Raw genomic sequence first — 25,841 nt, forward strand, 5'->3', positions numbered from 1 at the left:
GCCTCCTCCCCTCTGCATGTACCTTATGCAGTTAAAGAAATGAGGAATGGAGATGTGCACCTCCTCCAGGAATTGGTGGGTTAGGGGTAGAGGGGGTTAGGCAGTCCATTTTCTGTGATGTGAACCCCCTCACCTCCATGCATTCCAGTATGGACGGGCTATTTTATTTTGTCTCTGCAGTCAGAGAATGAGGTTTACACTCTATTCCTTAGTCATGTGAAGCAGGTAAATGTGCAAAAAACATTTTTTATACTTGAGAAATGGTTTGGATTTTGAGATGTTCTAACAACGAGGTGTTCACATTCCATGGTCACCACCATATTTTTTAAACAATAATCCTATTTTCCTTCACTTTTTTTGCAAATTACTGAAGCAGTGCCCCCAAGGTTTAGTGTGCTGTTTATGGGTTTAGAGGATTAATCAATCCAGATCTTATTGCAAGGGTTTTTAGCCAAGTGTCACATTTACTTTACTGGCAATTAAAATTTTGCCGACAAATTTTGATATTTTGTAAGTGAGTCCTCTATTAGTATCATTAACCTATAGTAAACTATTGGTATAATTTGCTATTTTTTCAGTAAGCCCAGCTCATTATATTTGAAATTTTATCTGGTGGTCATTATAGTACAATCTTATTCCAAAATTAGATTATTACAAAAGTAGAGTCATTTGATATTATTATTTCAAACATGAGTCACTCATTGCCTGAGCCTGCCTCTGTTTCACAGTCAGTTTCTCTGTGAGCTTCAGCTGAGGTAGACATAAGCAGGTAAATATGCATACTGCCCTGTGGAGTATAGATAGTATTTACCCACTGTTACATCTTTCCTATGTTGAATAACCTCTTTTAATGCTATCTAGAATGCAAAAAAAGTCTTCATCATCCTGAGTTAATTAATAAACCAATATAAAAATACAATTCTAATGTTTTACTTTAGCCATATATAACAATACTGACAACATTTTGTGAAAGTGGTAACACACCTAATGTGGCATGTTGAATTGGAAACCACTGACTTACAGCATTCATTATGTTTGATGTGTTTCACATCAGGATTCACTGTATCAGGTGTATTTGAATGTATTTGAATGAAGATAGCATTCACAGATGTAATGTTGATTTGTCTTGGAGATAACTAGATTTTTGTCAGTGTATTACAGGTGACACTATGCACTTGGGATTTGGATAGTTGGCTAGTCTTACATTTGGGGCTCTTAGGGATGTTATGTGTTTACATGGCTTTCCCACATCGTAGATCTTTTCTGGGCACCTATACAACCTGTTGTGGGCAATAGAGGTCTTGGTATTCCATCCATGGTGGGCCATGGAATAGAATGATAGCAAGTTTTAGTTCTGGGATATTGAGGGGTTTGAGCCCAATCAGCCATTAAACACCAATTGTTGTTTGTACAGCATACATCTGCAGCACATTCCAAGTTATTTGGAGATGTTTTGGTGATAATCATCTCATTATGTTTCTCTCTTGATAAGAGGCAGACTGCTGCTGCTGTGTAGAACCTTACCATAGCCACTTCGTTAGGAATGTTTGGCATCCGGGTGTGATTGATTAAGGTGGCATTGCTCAGAAGAAAACTAAAGTATGTTCAAAATCCACATGAAAAGTGTTTTTATTATTATTATTATTATTATTATTATTATTATTATTATTATTATTATTATTATTATTATTATTATGAGAGGTTACCAGTTGTACTTTATTTTGCAGGTGTGGAGAAAAATGAGGGAGTTGAAACTGCAGCCAAACATACACTCTTACAATCTGCTAATGCGTATCATAAAGGACTGTGGTGCTGGGGATCCCAAATTCATTATTGATTTGCTTAAGGAAGATGACCAACACAGCTTAAAGAAAACAGACCCATCCAGAAAGCATAACCTCATCCCTGAAACATCAAATTTGAAGGTTAAATCATTAGAGTCTGAAAAGAACCTCAGAAACATCCAAGAGGACAGTGTTGTGTATCATCTAGAAAATAATAATAGTGCAGAGAATGTGAATAAGAATCTAAGCAAGGGTGTGTTTCCTGATATCCTTGGCAAAAGATTGGCTGCTGGGTATGCTGTAGCTCTTGGTGCTCTGGATCATCCATCAGACAGGTAAGTGCTTAATTTTTTGTAGATTTTTTTGCAGATCATTGTTGCTTCTCATTTTCATTAATATTATTATTATTATTATTATTATTATTATTATTATTATTATTATTATTATTATTATGTATGAGTGTGTGGTCCTTTGGCAGCCATCCTGTGTGGAATTGCCTGGCTGGTATATAAATAGATTATTATTACTACTACTATTATTGATGTTATTTTTTTTTATGTGTATGAGTGTGTGGTGCCTTGTATGGGGCACTCTGTGGGATTACTGGCCTGGTATTTACAGATAGATTATTATTATTATTATTATTATTATTATTATTATTATTATTATTATTATTATTATTATTATTATTATTAAATTATTATTATTATTATTATTATTATTATTATTATTATTATTATTATTATTATTATTATTATTATTATTGTGTTTGTGAAGTGTTTGAGGGGTATGTATGGAGTAACATGAAGGAACAGAAGAAGAACCAATGTTTTGAGAGAGTTGGCTGGATGAGCAGATCAATGTGTGTTAAGATGGTTTGGACATGTGGAGAGAATGGAAGACAGAAAACTAATAAAGAGAATAATGAGAGCAGATGTGTGTAGTGAAAGGTAAATGAGGAAGGCCACACCTAGAGAGGATGGCCTGTGTGAAAAGAGTACTGAATGAGAGAGGAACGACTGCAGCAGGCAAGAGCAATTGTGCATGTTAGAGATGAAGGGAGAGGAGCATTGGTGAGTGCATGATAATGTTGTAGTCTTGTCGACCACAGGGAAGGGGTGTTGGCACATCTTGTGGAACCCATTGGTGTATGGATCCAGTTAGGGTCCAGGACACTCCATAGGAATTAACCCTGCATCTGCTGTGGCAAGATAGGGAACAGTCTCATTACAAAGGGGCAGGGGTAAATGGGAATATGCTGTAGAAATGTGTGACCAGACTTTTTTTTTTTTTTTTTATGTAGGAGGGACACTGGCCAAGGGCAACAAAAATCCAATAAAAAATTTAAAAAAAGCCCACTGAGATGCCAGTCCCAGAAAAGGGTCCAAAGCGGTAGTTAAAAATTGAAGGATAAGTGTCTTGAAACCTCCTTCTTGAAGGAATTCAAGTAATAGGAAGGTGAAAATACAGAAGCAGGCAGGGAGTTCCTGAGCTTACCAGAGAAAGGGATGAATGATTGAGAATACTGGTTAATTCTTGCATTAGAGAGGTGGACAGAGTAGGGGTGAGAGAAAGAAGAAAATCTTGTGCAGTAAGGCTGCGGGAGGAGGGGAGGCATGCAGTTAGCAAGATCAGAAGAGCAGTTAGCATGAAAATAGCGGTAGAAGACAGCTAGAGATGCAACATTGCAGCAATGAGAGAGAGGATGAAGACAGTCAGTTAGAGGAGAGGAGTTGATGAGATGAAAAGTTTTTCATTCCACTCTGTCTAGAAGAGCATTATGAATGGAACCCCTCCAGACATGTGAAGCATACTCCATACATGGACGGATAAGGCCCTTGTACAGAGTTAGCAACTGGGGGGGATGAGAAAAACAGGCGGAGATGTCTCAGAACGCCTAACTTCATAGAAGTTGTTTTAGCTAGAGATGAGATGTGAAGTTTCCAGTTTAGATTATAAGTAAAGAACAGACCGAGGATGTTCAGTGTAGAAGAGAGAGACAGTTGAATGCCACTGAAGAAGAGGGGATAGTTGTTTGGAAGGTTGTGTTGAGTTGATAGATGGAGGAATTGAGTTTTTGAGGCATTGAACAATACCAAGTTTGCTCTGCCCCAATCAGAAATTTTAGAAAGATCAGAAGTCAAGCGTTCTGTGGCTTCCCTGCATGAAATGTTTACTGCCTGAAGGGTTGGATGTCTATGAAGAGATGTGGAAAAGTGCAGGGTGGTATCATCAGTGTAGTACTGAATAGGACAAGAAGTTTGGTTTAGAAGGTTATTGATGAATAATAAGAGAGTGGGTGACAGGACAGAACCCTGAGGAACACCACTGTTAATAGATTTAGGAGAAGAACAGTGACCGTCTACCACAGCAGCAATAGAACAGTCAGAAAGGAAACTTGAGGTGAAGTTACAGAGAGAGAAGGATAGAAGCCGTAGGAGGCTAGTTTGGAAATCAAAGCTTTGTGCCAGACTCTATCGAAAGCTTTTGATATGTCCAAGGCAACAGCAAAAGTTTCACCAAAATCTCTAAAAGAGGATGACTCAGTAAGGAAAGCCAGAAGATCTCCAGTAGAGTGGCCTTGACAGAACCCATACTGGCGATCAGATAGAAGGTTGTGAAGTGATAGATGTTTAAGAATCTTCCTGTTGAGGATAGATTAAAAAACTTTAGATAGGCAGGAAATTAAAGCAATAGGAACTGGCTGAATGTAGGCAAACTTCTAGCAAGAAGGAAAAGTAGATGTTAACAGACAGAGCTGAAAGAGTTTGACTAGGTAAGGTGCAAACACGGAGGCACAGTTTTGGAGAGCAATAGGAGGGTCCATAAGCCTTCCAAGGGTTTAGGCCAGCAAGGGCATGGAAATCATCATTGCGAAGAATTTTAATGGGTAGCATGAAGTAGTCAGAGGGTGGAGGAGAGGGAGGAGCAAGCCCAGAATCGTCCAAGGTAGAGTTTTTAGCAAAAATTTGAGCGAAGAGTTCAGCTTTAGAAATAGATATGACAGCAGTGGTGCCATCTGATTGAAATAAAGGAGGGAAAAAAGAAGAAGCAAAGTTATTGGAGATGTTTTTAACTAGATGCAAGAAGTCATGAGGGGAGTTAGATTTTGAAAGATTTTGACACTTTCTGTTAATGAAGGAGTTTTTGGCTAGTTGGAGAGCAGACTTGGCATGGTTCTGGGCAGAAATATAAAGTGCATGAGATTCTGGTGATGGAAGGCTTAAGTACCTTTTGTGGGCCACCTCTCTATCATGTATAGCACAAGAACAAGCTGTATTAAACCAAGGTTCGGAAGGTTTAGGTTGAGAAAAAGAGTGAGGAATGTACACCTCCACACCAGACACTATCACCTCTGTTATGCACTCAGCACACAAAGATGGGTCTCTGACACAGAAGCAGTAGTCATTCCAAGGAAAATCACCAAAATACCTCCTCAGGTCCCCCCAACTAGCAGAGGCAAAATGCCAGAGGCACCTTCACTTAGGGGATCCTGAGGAGGGATTGGAGCAATAGGACAAGCTACAGATATGAGATTGTGATTGGAGGAGCCCAACAGAGAAAAGAGGGTGATAGCATAAGCAAGATTAGAGGTCAGGAAAAGGTCAAGAATGTTGGGCGTATCTCCAAGAATGTTTTGCTTAAGCTTATGGGTGTCAGGGTCGTCCTCAAGACGATCTTTTTCCACCAGGGTTTGATGGGGGTAAGAGTATAAATGATGCGTGTATGGGTGTGTAGTACTTTGTCTTGTCCTGGGCTCCACCATGTGGGATTGCTGGCTTGGTATATAGATAGAGATAGATTATTATTATTATAATCATATTGATTATGAATTAGGGAGAGATCAAATATTTTTTATTTTCTTTACATTCACATGGTTTTCAGCTTTCTACAAAGAATAACAGACCTGTGGAATATACATACAGGGTATAACACAAGTTTTTGTGGATATTGTTAGAGATGAAAGTAAAAGAAAATGCACATACTGTATGTTTCGGCAGATAACCAAACCCCCATATTTCATTCAGAATTTAATGATTTTAGCTGATATTGGTGGTATAAGACGACACTCAAGCTACCAAATCATTTGTAGTGAAGTTTGGGTAAGTGAACACCAGACAACTGAGAGGGTGATATACCAGTACAATGAATGAAATACCTTGAATGTATTACCAGTAATAAGGTACCATCATCTTCAAGCACAAAAACTAAACCTAAAAGTCCCACCTGTTGTTTTATACATTTTCATGAAAAAGGATGGATGGACAAAGATGCTATAAAATTATATGCAATATGATCAGTTTTCCTAAACACAAAACAAACTCATGCCTTGTGCCACCTGTGTGTGTCAGGCTGTCGGCCATAATCTTCTACATGTCATGTTTCTTTTGGTTAGGTATACCGATGTTCTTGAATTTTCTTCTCAGTATATGGACTTGGTCCCTGTACAACACTGCAGGCTGGAGAGATTCATCTTACCCCTAGTTTGTTTTCCTTTACTGGTTAGTTTGAGGTTCCATGCCTAAGAAACCTTTATTTAGCTCCTCTTTCAGCTTTAGGAAAAACTGAGGAATATTCACACAGCCTCCTACTTATCCATTTGTATACAATGCCAGCAGAAGTTTGTAGTTGTTCTACATTAAATTTTCTTTACAACTTTTCAACAGGAATACGTTTCAGTGCATTTTCTCAAAATATATTCGTACTTTACTTTGTCTAACTTCCCCAAAAATTGTAATATAAGATTGTTGTTTTATTTACAATGGTATTTTGCATGAAATTTTAAGGTCATTGATTTTGTATCTGGTATATAGGACAACCCCCCCCCTCCACTTTTTTTATTTATTTTTTTTTTTTGAATTTTTATTTATTTATTTATTTATTTTTTATTCAAGCATCATCTTATGTGCTGAAATATACAGTATGCATTTTGAGGCTTTGTTTAGTTGTGGTACTTTCATCTTTAACAATATCCACAGAAATTCATGTTACACCCTGGAAGAAATTGTGTGCCAAAAGGATTTACAGTTTTAAAAATTAAGAAAATATGATATTTCCCTTCCCTGTTGGGGATCTGTATGTAGATGTTTTTAAACTGAGACTGTTTGTTGTGTCTATACATAGATGTTCATCCTCATTTGATTACACTAGATTGTAGGAAGGTCTGTTGCCACTTTCTTTTCACATATAATCCTTAATAAAAATTTAAAAAGTACACGAGACTTACCGTAGGTCAGTTGAAGTGTACTTCTAATTTTTCAAGGCAAATCACCTCTGCTGGTGCGGAGATTTCACATGAGAGAGACTGCGTCACGCGCTGCCGGCAGACTTTAAAGCAAGGACTCGACATCCACATGATGAACCAATTAGGAAATTAAGTAACCTGTAGAGCTTAAGATAGGGAGGGAGAGGAGGGCATGTGAAATCTCCGCACCAGCAGAGGTGATTTGCCTCGAAAAATTAGAAGTACACTTCAACTGACCTACGGTAAGTCTCGTGTACTTTTTTAATTTTACTTCGGCAAAATCACCTATCTGCTGGGCGGACATTTCCCATGAGGCTTTGAAGCCATGTGGATGACGAGGGAGGATGCAGTAGTAGAGAGGAAAAGGAAATGCCCCACAAGAAACAGTACTATAACTATTATCCCATGGAAGGATCTTGTACATGAGACAATCATACAATTGGTGCATAAAATAAGGTACATTGCATCCAACTTAATCCAATCTACAAACAATGTTGAAATGTGGTAACAGTTCACATCATAAGGTAAACCTAAGGTACTAGATACTAAATACTTAAAATATCCGTGTACTGCAACACTGGAGTGCAGCAACAAACCCAAATCATGTCTTATTCTAGCACTGCATCCTGAAAGAGGTCAGAAGCAGCCACAATGTTCTTATTATAATATTTTGCAAAGGTAGATTCCCTAGACCAGCCCGCCTTAGCCATAATGCATGCGACAGGGACAGCCGCCACTCCAGCTTTTGAAGCTGCTGCTGGCCGCACACTACCAGCGGAAAACTTTGAGATGTCTATGCCGGACATGCGGAGAATGGTCCTGACCCAACTGGCAATAGTGTCTTTGGAAACTGATTTGTGGGGTTTTATGAAGCTAATGAGGAGCCTGGCATCAGTGTGCATCTCATCCTGTCTAAGCTCTTTAGTCACATCAATGTACCTCAGGAGAGTGCTACAGACACATAATCGTGGATCCTTAGGGTAACGATGGAATGTGACCCTGTTGATGTTAAAATTTGGTCTGGATTGTTTAAGAGTGCCCCCCAACTGTACTGAAATGGAGTGTTCATTAATGAGCATGTCTCTGATTAACAGTAGTTGTAAAGTTTGAATTCTGGCAGCTTGACTTAAGGCCATCATCATAACCAATTTTAGCGTTAATTCTTTAAGGGTTAATGCATGTAAGGGGAACATGGACCTTAGTTTCTCTAAGACAGGTTGGACATCCCAAGTGTCAGTGTACCTGGGCTGAGGAGTTCTAAGATTGAAAACCCCTCTCATGAATCGGATGACCAAAGGGTGATTTCCTGCCCTGCATCCGTCCACCACAATGCCGAGAGAAGACAGGGCACCCCTCGCAGTGTTCACACACTCATAACCCACACCCCTGTCAAAGGTTTCTGTCAAAAAATTTACAATGTGACCTACAGTTGGAGAAGTGGGATCGACATTCCGTCTACCACAAAACAATGACCACCTCTGGACATGTGGGCGGTATTGCCTCTCAGTACCTGGTTTCCAGGAGGCAAGTATGATGTCCGCAGCAGCCAGCGAAACTCCTCGTTTCTGCAAGTTTTCCCTGACAGAAGGCATGCCATGAGCCTCGTGTGGGACATGATGGGGTGTGGATCTGTTGTGGACGGGTGTGTTAGAACATTCCTCCTGTTCGTTCTCAAACGTGGGAAGTCTATTAGCAACTGGAGCAGCATGCCCATCCAAAACTGGGACGGCCACAGAGGAACCACCATCCAGCCTTGTGCTTGCTCCGCACGTAACTTCTGAAGGCACCTAGCAATTAATGAGAATGGGGGGAAAATGTAAGACAAATCAAAGTTTGACCAGTCCAAGGAAAAAGCATCAAAATATTTAGCCTCCGGATCTGGCAACCACGAACAGAATGTATTAACCTGTTTGTTAAGCCTTGAGGCAAATAAATCAATGGACGGTGTCCCAAAAACATTACACAAGGTAATAAAAATGTGTGAGTCGAGTTTCCACTCGTGTCTGTCATTAATCTTGCGAGAGGCTACATCAGCCAAGGTGTTGTCCTTCCCCGGTATGTGCGAGCATGTAACCCATGAGTCATGTTCCAGACACCAATCCCAAATCTGGGTAGCAACATCATTACAGGACTTGGACTCTGTGCCTCCCATTTCATTGACATAGTTTATGGCAGTGGTATTATCACAAAAAACTCTAACATGTCTACCTTCCAGCTCATGTTCAAATGCTTGCAAAGAGAATAGAATGGCTTTCATCTCCAGGATGTTAATGTGAAGCTCCTTTTCATCCAGGGACCAAGTACCACTTGTAATCTGACACCCCAAATGACCCCCCCAACCAAGGCTGGAGGCATCAGTAAATAAATCGATGTCAGTATCTGGCCTAAAAATGTGTCTGTGGTGTCTGTCCACATTGTCTAACCACCAGGAAAGGTCTAGTTTCATGTCTGCAGTAATATTCAAAGGCCTGTCAAAATTACCATACTCCTGTTTCAAAGCGGCAATTTTTCCCCCCTCCAACTTCCTGTAGTGAAGTTTACCTAACTCCACTGCTGGGATCGCAGCCACCATGAGGCCGATCACCCTGGCCACCTCTTGAATGGGGGCAACATCTTTACACAAAAGTTCTGCACATCCTTGGCGAATTTTGATTAGTCTACGCTCAGGTAAAGAGGCAGTCATGAACTTGGTGTTAATAACATTGCCTAGGTATTCAATACATTGTGTGGGGGTGAGAACAGACTTCTCCATATTGATACAAAAGCCTAACCTCTGCAACAGAGAAATGGTGGCCTGAATCGCCTGAAGACATCCTGAGTAAGAGTTACTGCAAATTAATGTGTCATCTATAAAGCTGGTGATAGTGTATCCTTCCTGCCTTAAAGTAGCAAATACTGGCTTCATCAGTTTGGTGAAAAGCCGAGGTCCCTCAGAAATGCCATTAGGGAGGCAGGTGAATTGATATATAACACCTTGCCATGTAAAATATAAAAATCGTTGTTGCTCATCTGCAACCCTAACAGAATAATAAGCATGCCTGAGATCGACAGAAGCCAAAAAATCACCCTGGTTGATGAGCCTGATGGCCTGTTCAAAATTTTCCATTTTAAAATGTTTATATGGTATGTATTTGTTTAACCTCTCCAAGTTAAGAACCGGGCGAAATTCCCCGTTTTTCTTTTCTCGCAAAAAAATAGGAGAGATAACCTGCTGAGTTTGTTTGTGTGTGACTTTAATGACTTTAAGCTGTAAAAGTTTTTTGATCTCTCCAGAAATTATCCCCTGTTGCACAGTGTTGAACCTGTATTCCAAATCATTAAAAAATAAAGGATGAACACTATTGACATCAATATCAAGGTGGCAATGCTGAACAATATCCAAAATGACAGGGTCACTGGTAATTTTACGCCACTCATGCAGGAAAGAGTGTAGTCTGCCAGCTTCAAAACATGCACTTGCCTGTAAGTTTACTGGGGCTGCCTGCTGCGGCCGCCCCGGCCCTTGGAGTTTTTTGGCTCCACATCCTGACGAGTGGAAGGCAGTCGTGGGGCAGCCCTGGAGCCATACCTCTGTTGCCCGTAGGGTTGGAACCTGGCGTAATATCCCCTACTAGCAGGCATGTTCCAATATCCACCAGGGCGTTTACCTGCGAACTTGCAAGTAAAGGCAGGCTTTTTCTGCGAGAACTTACTCCGCAGTTTCTCCGCTTCCTCAATTTGTCTGGCAGACTGGGACACATCGTCACCGAACAGAAAGCAAGTAATTGGCACCTTATCTGAACAAAGATGAGCATATTTATAGTTTATCTCGCGTTTCATGACAAAACGCCTGGCCAAATTGTGCCTGTGATTGGCATTGCCTAGCAATGCCAATGCACCATTTAGCATGCTCACCTCATGTGCCAACTTGGGGTTACCTTCCTGTTCAGCCAAATCATCCAGCGCCACTAAGGATTTGGTGATAATGGTTGAAGCCCGCAGGATGTCCTTATTTACCTCCTTCAAGCGGAAGTCTGTCTTCCTGGCATCCAGCTTCAGGCTCTCCAACACCTGTGGGTTGCATTCCACTGGCGCAAGAGCATGGCAGTAATTAGGCCTCTTGACAACATCGTCCTCACACATGGCCTTGTAGTCCTCCTCTCTCATACCATTATCAAAGAGAAAGTTTACCATCTCTGCCACTCTATTGTCAATGTCAGCAACCACCGTGTCAGAAGGACCAAAGGCCTTAGTGCCCTGAATTAAGGTGCTGTCAGCAGGGGCGGCAGGCATCGACACTGCCTCATCCTCACTCATCCTGGCCGAGAAACCAGAAAAAGTGGCAGAACAAGGAGGCGACAAACCCCAGCCCCCCAGAGTACTGTCCTCCACAGGCACCTGTGCCGACCCAGTAGGGGGTGGTAGTTGCCGTCTGTCTGCCTTCAAGGCCTCCACTTCACCCCGCAAATCAGCCAAGGCGTCCAACACAACTGACCAAGGGGGAGGAGCAGGAGAAGTGCCGCGGGAACCACGTGCGTCAGCACTGTTACGTAATCTCACGCAACCATGCCTCCCACTCAAGCGACGAGATGAATGATCCCTGTGCCTGTCGTCGTCATCTTGAGGGCGAACAGTGGACCCAGGGAGAGGAGAAGGCCCACAGAAGGCACGTGGGGCAGGAGGGGAAGGGGATCGTTAGGCAGAGGACGCTTCACCAGACTCCGACATGGCTGCCGCACTGCGATAAGGAGAACAAAGCCGTAAGCTTCCCACACAGTTCCATCGTCAGTGGAGACCGATATACCAATAATACAACTCGCCCCAAAAACGGGTAACGAAGTTGAAGGCACTGTACCTGCGTAACAAGTATCGTGGCCTTATCTGAAAGAAAACAGCAAAAACTTGGAACTCCGTATGACCCAGAAAGACCGTATCTGCCCGACACGGCGAGCAGCAAACAACTGCCGGCAGCGCGTGACGCACTCTCTCTCATGGGAAATGTCCGCCCAGCAGATAGGTGATTTTGCCGAAGTAAAATTACTTGTTGGCAGCTCAGACTTCCTCTTCATACAGCTCAAAGCTGTCAATCAGTCATTGTTTGTCTCTCACCATGAGAATATATTCATGAAAGCTCTCACAGAACCCTTTCTTGCATTTTTTTTTTCCTTTTTATTATCAAAGTAGGGGGAATCATGTCATCTGTGTTAAAGAAAACTATAAAAGAAACTAAAATAGAAGCAAGTTGGGGGATGGGTGAGAGACAAAAGTTCTGGAAATTGTGTTTGTGTGTGGCCCTTCTTCATTTGCTTAGGCATGCATGTAATTATACAATTATGATAATATGTATGCAAAGGCATCTATACAAGTATATGCATATCTTTAAATCTGCAAGAGTCTACATTTAGATATAAGGCTGGGAAACTATATATAGTAGACTCATAGACATGGATGATGGTTGGCAGAGTCTATTTATAGACATTTTTATGTGGTACACCATTCATCCCTGCTGCCAGGAAGGGATTAAGATATTTTAAATGGTACACAACCAGCTTTACTAAATCAGACATATATACAGACACTCCAACTTATGAACAAGTTTAGTTCCAGAGGGCCATTTGTAAGTTATGTAAGTTATTTTATAAAATATAATTTTTTTTGGTTGTACAGTATCCTCTTGAGTTTTGCACTTGCTTTCTTCCAAAGGTATAGTGCTAAGCTCACAAAACTCAGGGTATTGAGAACACTGAAAAGTACTTATTTATTCTGGCTACATAGCCTAGTACTGTGTGAGTTTGTGTTTTTTCCTCACAGCCAGCATAACACAACAGTGCAGCACTGCCACATCAAAAATTGTATGGAACTGTGTTTTGTTCTTACATCCAGCATGATACAGTGGTGCATAGGTGCAGTGGAACTGCAGCAGGTCAAGAGTTGAGTGATCTTGATCTTGATCTTGATGGTACAGGTGGCACAGGATCACTCCTGAGCCAGGCCTTTGGATCGGCAACTCCTGTAGAAGGGGGAAAAAAAAAAAGAGAAACGAACAGCATACTCTATTCTAATTGTTCATACATTTGGCATGCCACATTCTCTCCAGAAACTCTTTCACCGCCTCAGTCATCCTTTCATTCGCCTCTCTACACAGTCCCAGCAACAACACCATCCATTCCTTTCCTGTGTTCTCCACTCTTTCATTCCTATCATGTCCTAACTCAGTCAGTATCACTTGCATCATCTCATTCCTGTCTCTGGCATACTTCACACACTCCAGCACTACATGTTCCATCGTCTCATCCTCTCCCATGTCACACATCTGGCACACTTTGCTGCCGGACTCAGACCACCTGTAACTCCTTGCGTTTACATCCATACACTGTGCCCTCGCTCGGAAGAGGAGATTACCGCCCAGGCTTCCATCATACCACCTCTCATACCTCGGGGCCTTTTTCTCCTTGTACCATTCCAGGGTCTTCTTTCTTTCCATCTCATTCTTCCATTCATTCAGTCCCACACATTTCACTTCTTTGTCTATCTCATTCTTCCATTTTCTCACATCCCATTCGGCTCCCACTCTGCCTTCTCTTGTTACCACCCATTCACGCTCATTTTGATTCCTCCCAGTCATTCTTATCGCCCACACAACTTGCAGTCCATTCCTGTCTGTCATTCTCATGCATCTCTTCCTCCATTTGCTTCCACTTTCATTCCACAGGTACACCTTCCTTGCTATTCTTGCATCATCCATTCTCTCAAGCCTAATCTTGTACCTAAGTGTGGCTTTTGTGAGTCTTTCCCTAAAGGTGCTCCATCCCATATCACCTCTCAAGGCTTCAACTGCTGTGCACCTTGGTGCACTCAGTGCCATCCTTGCTACTCTATTCTGGCCCACTTCTAACTTATCAATTTCACTTTCATTCCATGCAATCACATCCATACCATACATTATACTTGGCACAGCCACACTCTTCCACACTTCTCTCAGCACATCATACTTACTTGCTCTCATCCTTGCCGTGCTTCCCAATCGACCTACCCACTGGTTTACCATACTTATCTTTTCATTCTTTGCCTTTGCACACCCACTACGACTCATCCACATCCCTAAGTACTTGTAATCTTGCACCTGTTTCAACTCATTCTCTCCAAGTCTCCATACCACATTACTTTCATCCTCTGACCTATTCACAATCATTACCTTGCTTTTCTCACTGCAAAACGTTACTCCAAAGTCTTTTCCATAGCCGTCCACAACATCCAACAAACTTTGAAGCTCATCTGCCGATTCACTCATAACAACTACGTCATGTGCATAAAGAAGCACACATACTTTATCATTCCTCACACTTACCCCTACATTCATTCTTCTCATCCTGGCTGCTAGCTCCTCTGTATACAGGCTAAAAAGGGTTGGTGACAATATACAGCCTTGCCTAACTCCTCTCTCACTCTTCACCCAGTCTGTTTCTATGTCTCCTAGTCTGTATCTAGCTCTTGTGTCCACATACATACTTTGCACTATGTTAACTATCTTTGCACTCAATCCAATCTTTTCTAAGACTACCTAGCATTTCTCTGTTCACTCTATCATAAGCTTTCTCTGTATCCAGAAAACCTAGGTACAATTTACCCCCATCCTTCTTTTTCTTCTCAATCATTTCATTCCCCACAAACATACTGTCCTCAGCTCTCCTATCCCCATGAAAACCATTCTGTTCTTCACCCAGCACTCCAGCTGTCTCAATCCATTTACACAGTCTCTCATTCAACACTTCACTGAAAACTTTACCTATTGTATTCACTAATGCAATTGGCCTGTAGTTCTTCAGCTCATTCTTACTCTTAAATCCTCCCTTATGTAACAGACACACTCGTCCCTCATTCCACTTTCTTGGCACTCTCTCTTCATCCCACACTCGGTTGAATAATTCAGTCATTCTATCTATCACTACCTCCCCACCATTCTTGTAAAACTCATAGGGTATATCATCTGGACCTGCTGCCTTGCCATTCTTCTGCCTTCTCACACACCTCTCCACTTCCTCCCTACTGATTCTTTCATCCAGTTCATCTGCATTCTTCCTTTCCAGTGTCACACATCCTTCTCTCACACTAAACATCTTACCTACCCCAACTACTTCTTCCCAGAACCCTCTGATTGCCTCCCTGATTCCCTCCTTCTCTGTTATAACTACACCATCCACTTTTAGACTCTACACACAAACACTGCCTGACATATTCTCACCTCTCATGAACTTGTACCATTCACAGCCACCTTCCATACCTTTCTCCCTTAAAGATTGAATCACACTCCTTTCACTCTTCACTTTAGCATTCATTATCATTCGTCTTGCCAACCGTTGCTGCTTCACATACGCTGCCCATGCATTTTGATACTCATTCTCTTACTCATCGCTTTCGTGCCTCTTTTTCCTCAGCCATCTACACTGTCTACTCATTCTCTTTTGCTCCTTCCTAGCTGCTCTGATTTCATCATTCCACCATGGTTTACATACATTTTTTCTTCTACCTACTCTCACAAACCCTATATGGTTCTCAGCAGCACCCCTCACGTCCTCAACCAGTTTCTCATTCAGATGCTCCACGTCATGCACACTTACATCATCCCAGCTTCTCTCACTCAGATCAACCTGAAAGTTCTCCCACACTACATCTCTCAGTCTCCACTTCTTTTTCTTACTTGCCACTTTCACTTCATTCCCACCCTGCATCAAGCACTCCACAACCAGCATGTTGTGATCAGACACAATATCAACCAAACCATCCTCATCTTTCCACATATGTGACACAATTTCATGCATTCTTCCATTCACCAACACGTAGTCAATTGCCGATTCCTGCTCTCTTGCACTCCAAGTCACACGCCCCTCAGCCAAAGTAACATTCAGATTTTCCAGTTCCAGTTCAACAACAAACTCTCCAACCATTTCACCATTCCTGTTCACCTGTTCCCCCAGTATTCCCACATGTGCATTCATGTCACACATAACTAGCACTCTCTCCTCTCCATGCTCTCTCACAACTTTCTTAAGTATGTCATACTTCCTCCTATTTTCCCTCTCTGCTCTTTCACCCATGACAGTCATGTACGCTACCACCAGTACCACCTTCTCTGGTCTGCCATGACCATCCATGCATTCCACTCTGACAGCAAACACATCCTCACTACTTGTACACTCCCCCACATCAATCTCCTCTACTTTCAGTCCTCTTTCTTTCTTGTAGAGTACGGCTACACCTCCTCCTAGTGTTTCTTGTGTCTTATGCCCCTTTCCAATCATACCATACTCGCATCCCTCCTTTCGTACATCATCTCTCAGGTGAGTCTCAGTGAGCCCGACTAAGTCGAACTTCCACTCCCTGAGCTCCTTGCATACATCCTCAAACTTGCCCACACCCCATCCTCTCACATTCATACAGCCAATCTTCACACATTTACTTGCCTGGTTAGTCTCTTCCATGTTTGCTGACATCAGTGGGTCCTCCTCGTCATGCCTCGTCCACACAACACACCTGCCTCGCCCCTCCACTCAGCCAGTCGATGTCCTAGCCTCTCATTCCCGTTGTGATTGAGGTGGACCCTGTCTCTCCCGAAGAATTTGTCCTGGTCAAAGATCTCATCCATGTCTAGGAAGCTCACGTTGCCCTTCTTCTCTGCCATCCATTTCATCTTGACCTTCATGAGTTCCATACATATTTTGCGGTTTGTTTCTCTTCTGACCTTCTCGTACTGCACTCCTTCCCGTGGGTGCCACAGGACCCCACCACGGCCACACACAACTTCTTTTCTTCTGCTGCTCTCACTGCTTCTATCACTTCCTTTACTGTTTCTTCAGCACCTGCCTCTACTAAGTTGTTGCCTCTTCCTTGAATAACTAGCAGGCTTCTCTCTTCCATTTCTTGCACTTCTTCCTTGACTTTCCTCTTGACGTCTTGGATTTTAGCACCTCCCATGCTGATGCACTCAGTTTCCCTTCTCACAAAGTCGGGAGTCTTCCTTACCATGCTGTCTCCAATGACATGTACTGGGGCTTTCTTGATTACCATTCTCTTCTTCCTTGGGCGTCTGTTTGTTCTAGCCACTTCCACCACTTCTTGCTGGTCTTTTCTCTCTTCAGTCTTCATCATCTGTGCTTCTGCCTCTTTCATCAGGTTTTCTGTCTGGGTGCTCTGCTCCACTCTCTCTTCTTTTTCCTCATCCTGGTTCCTCCACTCATTGAGGCTCTTGCTCAAGCATTCCCTGCAGAGGAACACCAGAAGCTCGAACCCCAGCGCCTTCATGTTGGCCTCCCTCATGCCCACACAGGCTACATGGAACCAGACCATGCATCTCTTGCATGCCACAGCCCTTTGCCTGTTCGCCACACTCTCCTTGCATGAACCACACGCACTCATCACCATTTTCAGGGTATTTCAGCACACAGGCAAGAGAAAATAAACCACAAAAAAAACTATGACACCTCTTGTTCTTGATCTCGATGCTACAGGCGACTAGGGATTTCTCCTAAGCCAGGTGCCTCATTTGTATCTCTGGATTTTCCTAACTTGAATGTTTGTAAGTAGAGGAGATACAATGAGAAGCCATGTAAAACCCATGCTAGCATCCTGGCAAGAAAAATGCTATTGTAGTGAAGGTGTGGGGGAAGTAAAGGAAATGTAAGAGGGGAAAGATGGTATAATCCTCATGTGACATGTGACTTCTTAAAGCACACTGATAGGAAGGTATGAATTTCTGCTAACATCTTCACACTTCTAGGAGTCTTTCATGCCACCAGGCATAAAATCAACAATGAGTCATGGCTGCAGTGTGTTTTCTGCTTACCAAAAGCAATAGATGAGACCCATGACAACCCTTTTTTTTACAGACATCGTATATTTGTCCAATTATTCTTTTAGTTGATGTACATTCCTTAGCTGTATCTTTTCCAGCTGTCTTTATTTACATAGAGAAACCTTAAAATTTTTATAATGAAATTTTGTAATTAAGATAAAAACTAGCAGAATTATAAATTATTGGCAGTGCCCTTGCCTTGGATAAAATCAGTAATGGGATCTTAAAGTAATGTGACTTAAGACATTTTTTCTCAGCTGATACCTATAATTTTTCCTCTTCATCTGTCAGACTGGCACTTCTTGGTGGCCCGAGTAATATTCTAATGCAGATGAAAAGGGACAAAGTCATACCAAACCTCAAGACCTTCACTCAGATGCTGGAATCACTGCCTCCTGATACACAAGCTGAACAAGTAAGTGTAAGAAAAAGTAATCCATCTCTGCAATAGGTTAGTGATGCTAGTATCTGTTATCTCATGCCTGCTTTCCCACAACATCATATCTATTGTTCATCCATGTGAATGTTTAATTTTCAATTCAAATGTGGTATCAGAAAGTTTCAAGACTATGAGTAATATAACACACCAGCAGGTGGCAGTATGGAGATATGCATGCTGTGGAGCTAAGCCATCTGCCAATTGATAACATTCTGTGAATTTCATTAGCTGTGCTACGAATTTTTTGTGACCATGTGCACAGGAACATTTGCAATTTCATCATGCTGCAAACAGTGTAAAGCAGAGACCAAACACCAGGTTTTGTGTCAAATTCTGCAAATCTGCAGTAGAGACTTTTAACATTATTTAGCACATATGGCAAGGAAGTGTACTATACTGTAACCCCACTTCCCACAAATTTGTTTCCAGTCAGTTTTTGCATTATTAAAGATAAAATATCCCAGTTACATCATATTATAATGACTCACAATCCAAACATTATATAAGAACTAAGACTTTGTCGATCCCTGATATCAAAGGTAGTAAACTCTTCCTGCCATTCTTAACTCTAAAGGACTGGAGGCAGTTATAACTACTTTGTGATTTTTACATTTATCTACTATTTGTCAGTTTTTGTTGCTCAGTTTTTGGTAATACTGCCTGTGAGTTAATTAGGCTAATCTCTGTTTTTGCCCTGGTCTCACCATGTCCAAATGCAGTGAGGGTGATTCTGATTAGTCTGATTCCCTTTTTTTTATGTAGGAAGAACACTGGCCAAGGACAACAAAAATCTAATAAAAAAAAATGCCCACTGAAATGCCAGTCCCATAAAAGGGTCAAAGCAGTGGTCAAAAATTGATGAATAAGTGTCTTGAAACCTCCCTATTGAAGGAATTCAAGTCACAGGAAGGTGGAAATACAGAAGCAGGGAGGGAGTTCCAGAGTTTACCAGAGAAAGGGATGAATGATTGAGAATACTGGTTAACTCTTGCATTAGAGAGGTGGACAGAATAGGGGTGAGAGAAAGAAGAAAGTCTTGTGCAGTGAGGCCGTGGGAGGAGGGGAAGCATGCAGTTAGCAAGATCAGAAGAGCAGTTAGCATGAAAATAGTGGTAGAAGACAGCTAGATATGCAACATTGCGGCGGTGAGAGAGAGGCTGAAGACAGTCAGTTAGAGGAGAGGAGTTGATGAGACGAAAAGCTTTTGATTCCACCCTGTCTAGAAGAGATTCCACCCTGTCACTGCCTGCTCCCTCCCTCACTCGCACCTAAATGCTACACATATTACCCACTTTTGCTCGACCACTTGCTACACATTTTGGTGAGATTGCAATAGGTCAGTAACTCAGTAAACTGTTTAGCATGTGTGAAGAGAGCTCAGGGCACCTGTTTTCATCAAGCACCAGCTATGTCAAATCGGGCAAAATGGGTGCAAGGCAGGCAGGTGACTTGCTCCCTCCAAAAGTCTCTCCTCTTTAACTCACTGTCTCTCCATAACCATTGCACATGGAGCCATCTGGATCGCATCATTAGAAAGAGGAAGAATTGATGTTGAGTACAAAGTCTATTTCATTCACTCTTCCATTGCAGGTTAAGTTTAAAGTGTGTGTGAATACAGGCTATTTTTTTACATTTAGTGCTGGAGGGCTGGTCCTAGCAGAACAAAAATCATCACCACTGCTGGTCCTTTAAGGGTTAAGAAGTATGACCATTTCCCATTAGGACCATCAGATGGATCTCGGTAAAGATAGTGACGTCATCATCACCAAGTCAGGTCTTTGTGTTAGAACTAGACTCAGATTGTGAAATCATCTGGGGTTAACTACAAATATTGAAATATAAATATTTTCTTGCCACATTTTTCAGAACACTGGCTACTAATGTAGGCTGTCTTTACAATTTTCAACTCTTTCATGTATACAAACAGAGAAAGATGTTTGGATCACAAGGGGGTTTCAGTCTTCCTGCCATTGAGTGGACTGCTATTTTCAAATTAAGCTCTCCTGATGCAGATTCCCTCAAACCCATCTTTCCAGACACAGATACCAACTCCTAATGGTGACACCCTCAACTCCATCTTTCCCAACAGACACTAACTGCCAATGCAGATTCCCTCAACCTCATCTTTACCAACACAGACACTAACTCTTAATGCAGATTCCTTTAACCCCATCTTTCCCAACACACACTAACTCCTAATGCTGACAACCTCAACCCCCATCTTTCCCAACACACACTAACTCCCAATGCTAACACCCTCAATTCCATCTTTTCCAATACAGACACAAACTCCTAATGCAGATTCCCTTAACCCTATCTTTCCCAACACACACTTACTCCTAATGCATGACACCCTCAACCATGTCTTTCCCAACACAGACACTAACTCCTAATGCAGATTCCCTCAACATCTTTCCCAACACATACTAACTCCTAATGGTGATAGTAATGGATAATATATCCCCATGAACGCACATTAATAAAATTGCAGGTGAAACTTACAATCTTCTTAAGAATATAAGAGTGGCATTTTCATACATTGATGAGGATATGATGAAGATTATTGTAACTATGATACGTCCAAGATTAGAATATGCAGCAGTGGTTTGATCACCAAGTCTGAAGAAGGACATTAAAAAGCTGGAGAGGATAAAACGAGCTGCAGCCAAAATGGTCCCAAGTTTGAGAGACCTCCCTTATGAGGAGAGATTGTTAAGACTGGACCTAATGTCCCTGGAGCAGAGGATTGCAGTGTTTCAATTGATGGAAGAATTGGAGAAAGGTAAAAGAGAGGACCTGATAATGTAGGATAAGCAAACCATGAGGGGACACAGGAAGAATTTCAAGAAAGGCATATGCAAGAGCAGCATCAAGAAGCACAGTTTTCCATATAGAACTGTTGAAGATTGGAATGTGTTGGACAGAGAAATGGTAGAAGCAACAACGATACATAATTTTAAGATGAAGTTGGATAAAATTTGGGATAATGACAGTTCCAAGTTTTCAAGACTTATCATATGAAGAGAGATTGGGAAGTTTGAATCTACAGACATTGGAACAATGGAGGGGAGAGAGGAGACCTGATTGTGGTGTACAGGCTGATGAGTGGATTAGAAAAAGTGGACCAGCAGGATTTGATAGCATGGGATGTAAGAGATTCAAGAGGACATGGAAAGAAGCTGGAAAAGGCCAACTGCAGAAGGGATATCAATGAGGATGTTCTTTCCTCAAAGAATAGTAGAGGCATGGAATAATTTGGAAAAAGATGTGGTTCATGTAAAGTCGATTCGTGATTTCAAGGCCAAATTGGACAATAGTAGATATAGAGATGGGACAGCATGAGCATGGCTCCCCTTCCCGTATACCACAATTAGGTAAATATACACACACACACACACACACACGCACACACACACACACACACACACACACACACACACACACACACACACACACACACACACACACACACACACACACACACACACACACACACACACACACACACACACACACACACACACACACACACACTGCCTGCCACACCTACTTGTATTCCCTCCCTTGATGGTGTTGGCATTTCCCACCACTGCCAAGCTGTCCATCTCCCCCACCCTTACTCATATAGTGACCATGTTTGTAATGACAACTTTTTCATATTTTCATCATGGCCTTTAAGAGACTTTCCATTACATAGCATTGCAAAAAATGTGCCAACTCTTAAGGAGATGGTGGAGTTATTAAATAAGATAAAGGGATTTGGCAGTAAAGTTATTAAATAAGATAAAGGGTAGAGTTTGTGGTGGTAATGGCGGTGGTCATGCAGCAGTGGCACTGCTGCTGGCAATGAGTGATGTAATAGAGTCACTGTAAAATAGGAGAAAACCTGCCTTTAGAGAATGGCTGATGAACGCCTTGTGAAAGATGAAATGGGAGTGTTTGGAAGGGTGATAAAATCTGCTGAACAATAACCATGTTTTTCATCACATGAGTTAATGTATAGTTTTATAGATTACAAGATGGTTATAGATTACGAAGTGAATGAAGAAAGGCAAAATGCTAGAAAACATTACAGAATAAGAGAAATGCTTTAGAAAGCAATAGCAAAACAAATAAAGGACTGATTTCCTTCCTTTGATCAATCCACATCATTTGCTAGGTTGACAACTGCTCCATTACTCTCATCTGATTCTTCCACATTATCTGGATTCACTACTTAATTTTGTTCCATTCATCTTACTGTCTTCCATTACCATAAAGGAAGGGAGAGACTTAAAGTAGATATGTCTATCAGTGTATCAAAGTGTGTAGTGCTAAACATTTGAGAAAGTAAATGAAATTAAGTAATGTATAACTGACTGTAAATAAAAAAAAATGAAAAAATAGTGCCTTGGTGAATAAGACTTGTCTAAGTGAAGAAACATTGCTTTAGTGACTATTGTAGGGGTGGGTGGAGGTAAGAGGCATATTAATTAATACCAACACTCATTTCACCTACACACCCCATCAAATAAGAAATAAAGACAAAAGAATCTTCCCTAATCACTCCTATTCAATTTTCTATTATCTTATGATATATATATATATATATATATATATATATATATATATATATATATATATATATATATATATATATATATATATATATATATATATATATATATATATATATATATATATATATATATATATATATATATATATATATATATATATATATATATATATAAAGAGGGTCACTGACATGACTGTACCTGTAGTACTGAATGATTTGCTTTATATTAAAACCTGTACTTCCTAAAAGGCCTTGCTCTATTGTGTATTGTTATGAAATTGTTCCTCTCCAGTCTCCCACAGCACCTCCACTTCTGCATGGCCCCTGGTCGGACTTCACATGCCGCACCAGCCCTGGCTGGCCCCAGAAGACCAGAGAGAAGGAGAGGGAGCATTTGCAAACATTTACCTTCCCGGGGCCATTCCCAGAATTTTGGCTGTAGTCCTCATGAAAGCCTTCATGTCAGAGGCTTGGATCACTGCCTCCTGAATGTCCTTTGAGTGGGCCTGCTTCATGTAGATCTGCAGCCAAGAGTCCTGAAGGGCATCCACAGAGCACTCCCTTGCCAGGAGGTTCACCATATCCTCCTGTGCCATCGGGTACAACCAGTGGGGCGAGGGAGGGCGAAGAAGGGTGGAGCAACCTCCCAGCATAGGAACAGAGCATTTGACCTGCACCGGCTCCCACACATCCTCCCAGTTTCCCACCAACTTTTCCTGGATGACACACTGCTCTGCTGCCTCTTGTCGACACATTGCCACTTCACACACTGCTCCTCCTATCTGCCTCTTGGCGTCAGTCAAAGTCTCCTGCAGTTCCTTCAGGACATGAGTGCAGCTCATCAGTGTACTGCTGGCCCTGGTCATACATTGGCTGCATCTCACTCTGTGGGGGTGGGGAATTTGGCATCCTCCACCATCTTGTGACTGCTGTGGCAAATGCTAGACTTTGAGAGGCAGCATGTCTGGCTTTTCCTCTGGGGTGGGGGAAGCAGCCCCACCAACATGTGGCAACACTGTGTCATCTTCTAACACCCTGCACACCAAGCCATCTGCCATCTTGCCCTTGTCCGTGTCCCCTGGCAGAACAAGCTACACTGTGATCCCAACTCCTGACACCACTGTTATGAAACTTGCCCCTCTCCAGTCTCCCACAGCATCTCCACTTCCGCATGGCCCCTAGTCGGACTTCACACATTGCACCAGCCCCAGCTGTGGCCCAAGAAGACCAGGAAGAAGGGGAGAGGGAGCACTCACAATTACTTACCTTCCCTAGCCACACGTAGGCCTGGGGAAAGGATTTTCACTAGGTCCCTGTAGCCTGCTTAGAAGGGATCATCCTCTCCAGTCTGGCAGAGGTCTCTCACAACAGTCACCAATCCATGGGGCAGGGAAAGAAAGATGCTGAGTCTCACAAGACACACTGGTTTATTCCAACACTGTACAGACACGATCACGATACCTGTTTATCCCTCACATGCCAAAGCAATACCACACACTTACTGTCCTGGTACACAGTTCCCCAGCTGGGTGAGAAGGCACTCCCAACAGTGTGGCGTCAGACACAAAGTGAAGGCAAACAGGGGGCAGCTGTGCATCCTTCTCTCTTGCAGTCTGATTCCAAATAAACTCTGCGGCACTGCCCCAACACCACTACCCACCTTGGGTGATGCTACTTTTCCTGCCAGTTCTTTCTGGCTGTTCCGTCACTCACCACACCCACACACAGACATACACACATACACACAGGGCACATACATAACAGTATTATATGCATAATGTAAATGAACATCAATTTGTATAGGAGGAGGCAGTAGACACCTGCCGAAACGATAATTACTCCCAGTGAGGTCTAAAGCACTGTTCAGGGGGTGCTGTGAACTTATCATTAAACCCAGCTGTGATCTCACTGAACGTTTCCCTTTGTGTCTCACAACACAAGGGGGCAGTCACAGCCTGCCCTCTAAAGACAACTCTCTTCCTCCTCACAAAACTACAAGCACCTAATAACACACACCCTTCACCCAAAAATTTTAAAATCATCATGGCGACTCCTACACCAGCCTTGGAGTCCCCATCTGGGGAGGGGACCATAAATGTCCCCAGGTCGAACTGCCTTTCTATCGACGACCCTAAGTGTCTTGACACCCCCCTCAACTTTTTCTTCATTAACTTCTGCAACATTCGCGGTCTAAGATCTAATTTTCTATCTGTAGAACACCACCTCTCCTCTTCTAAACCTCATCTTCTTTTCCTCACTGAAACTCAGGTGTCTGAGGCAACTGACAGTAGCCCCTTTTCTGTTCCCTCCTACTTTCTCTATCCTCATTTTCGATCCAAAGCTGGATGCTGCGTGTATGTGCGCAATGACTTAACCTGCTCTCGTGCCCACGCTCTTGAATCTTCCGAGTTTTCCACCATCTGGCTACGACTACAGAGTCACTCTCATACTAAATTTATCTGTGCTGTATACCTCTCTCCTAACTCCTCTGACTACGAGTATAAGAAATTCTTTGACTACTTAACTTCCAAAGTGGAGCACATTCTGACCCTCTTCCCTTTTGCAGAGATCTCCATTCTTGGAGACTTCAATGTTCACCACCAGCTTTGGCTTTCCTCTCCCTTCACTGACCATCCTGGTGAACTAGCCTACAACTTTACTATCCTCCAGGACCTAGAGCAATTGGTGCAACACCCTACTCGTATTCCTGACCGTCTTGGAGATACGCCCAACATTCTTGACCTTTTCCTGACCTCTAATCCTTCTGCTTATGCTGTCACCCTTTCTTCTCCGTTGGGCTCCTACGATCACAATCTCATATCTTTATCTTGCCCTATCACTCCAATCCCTCCTCAGGATCCCCCTAAGCGAAGGTGCCTCTGGTGTTTTGCCTCTGCTAGTTGGGGGGACCTGAGGAGGTATTTTGCTGATTTTCCTTGGAATGACTACTGCTTCCGTGTCAGAGACCCGTCTTTGTGTGCTGAGCG

At 42.3% G+C, this 25,841-nt stretch overlaps 1 protein-coding gene across 4 annotated transcripts in view; it reads left to right on the top strand.

The window, feature by feature from the left end:
- Positions 1-25,841, top strand: part of LOC135104935 (pentatricopeptide repeat-containing protein 1, mitochondrial-like) — a 125,067-nt gene that overhangs the window by 93,427 nt on the left and 5,799 nt on the right. For all 4 annotated transcript variants that reach the window (XM_064012723.1, XM_064012724.1, XM_064012725.1 and 1 more), the window contains 2 exons: positions 1,728-2,119; positions 18,149-18,272. In XM_064012723.1, the coding sequence (XP_063868793.1) occupies positions 1,728-2,119; positions 18,149-18,272 (516 nt within the window). The remainder of the gene's footprint in view (positions 1-1,727; positions 2,120-18,148; positions 18,273-25,841) is intronic.

This window comes from Scylla paramamosain, chromosome 11, assembly GCF_035594125.1.
Source record: "Scylla paramamosain isolate STU-SP2022 chromosome 11, ASM3559412v1, whole genome shotgun sequence".
NCBI lineage: Eukaryota > Metazoa > Arthropoda > Malacostraca > Decapoda > Portunidae > Scylla > Scylla paramamosain.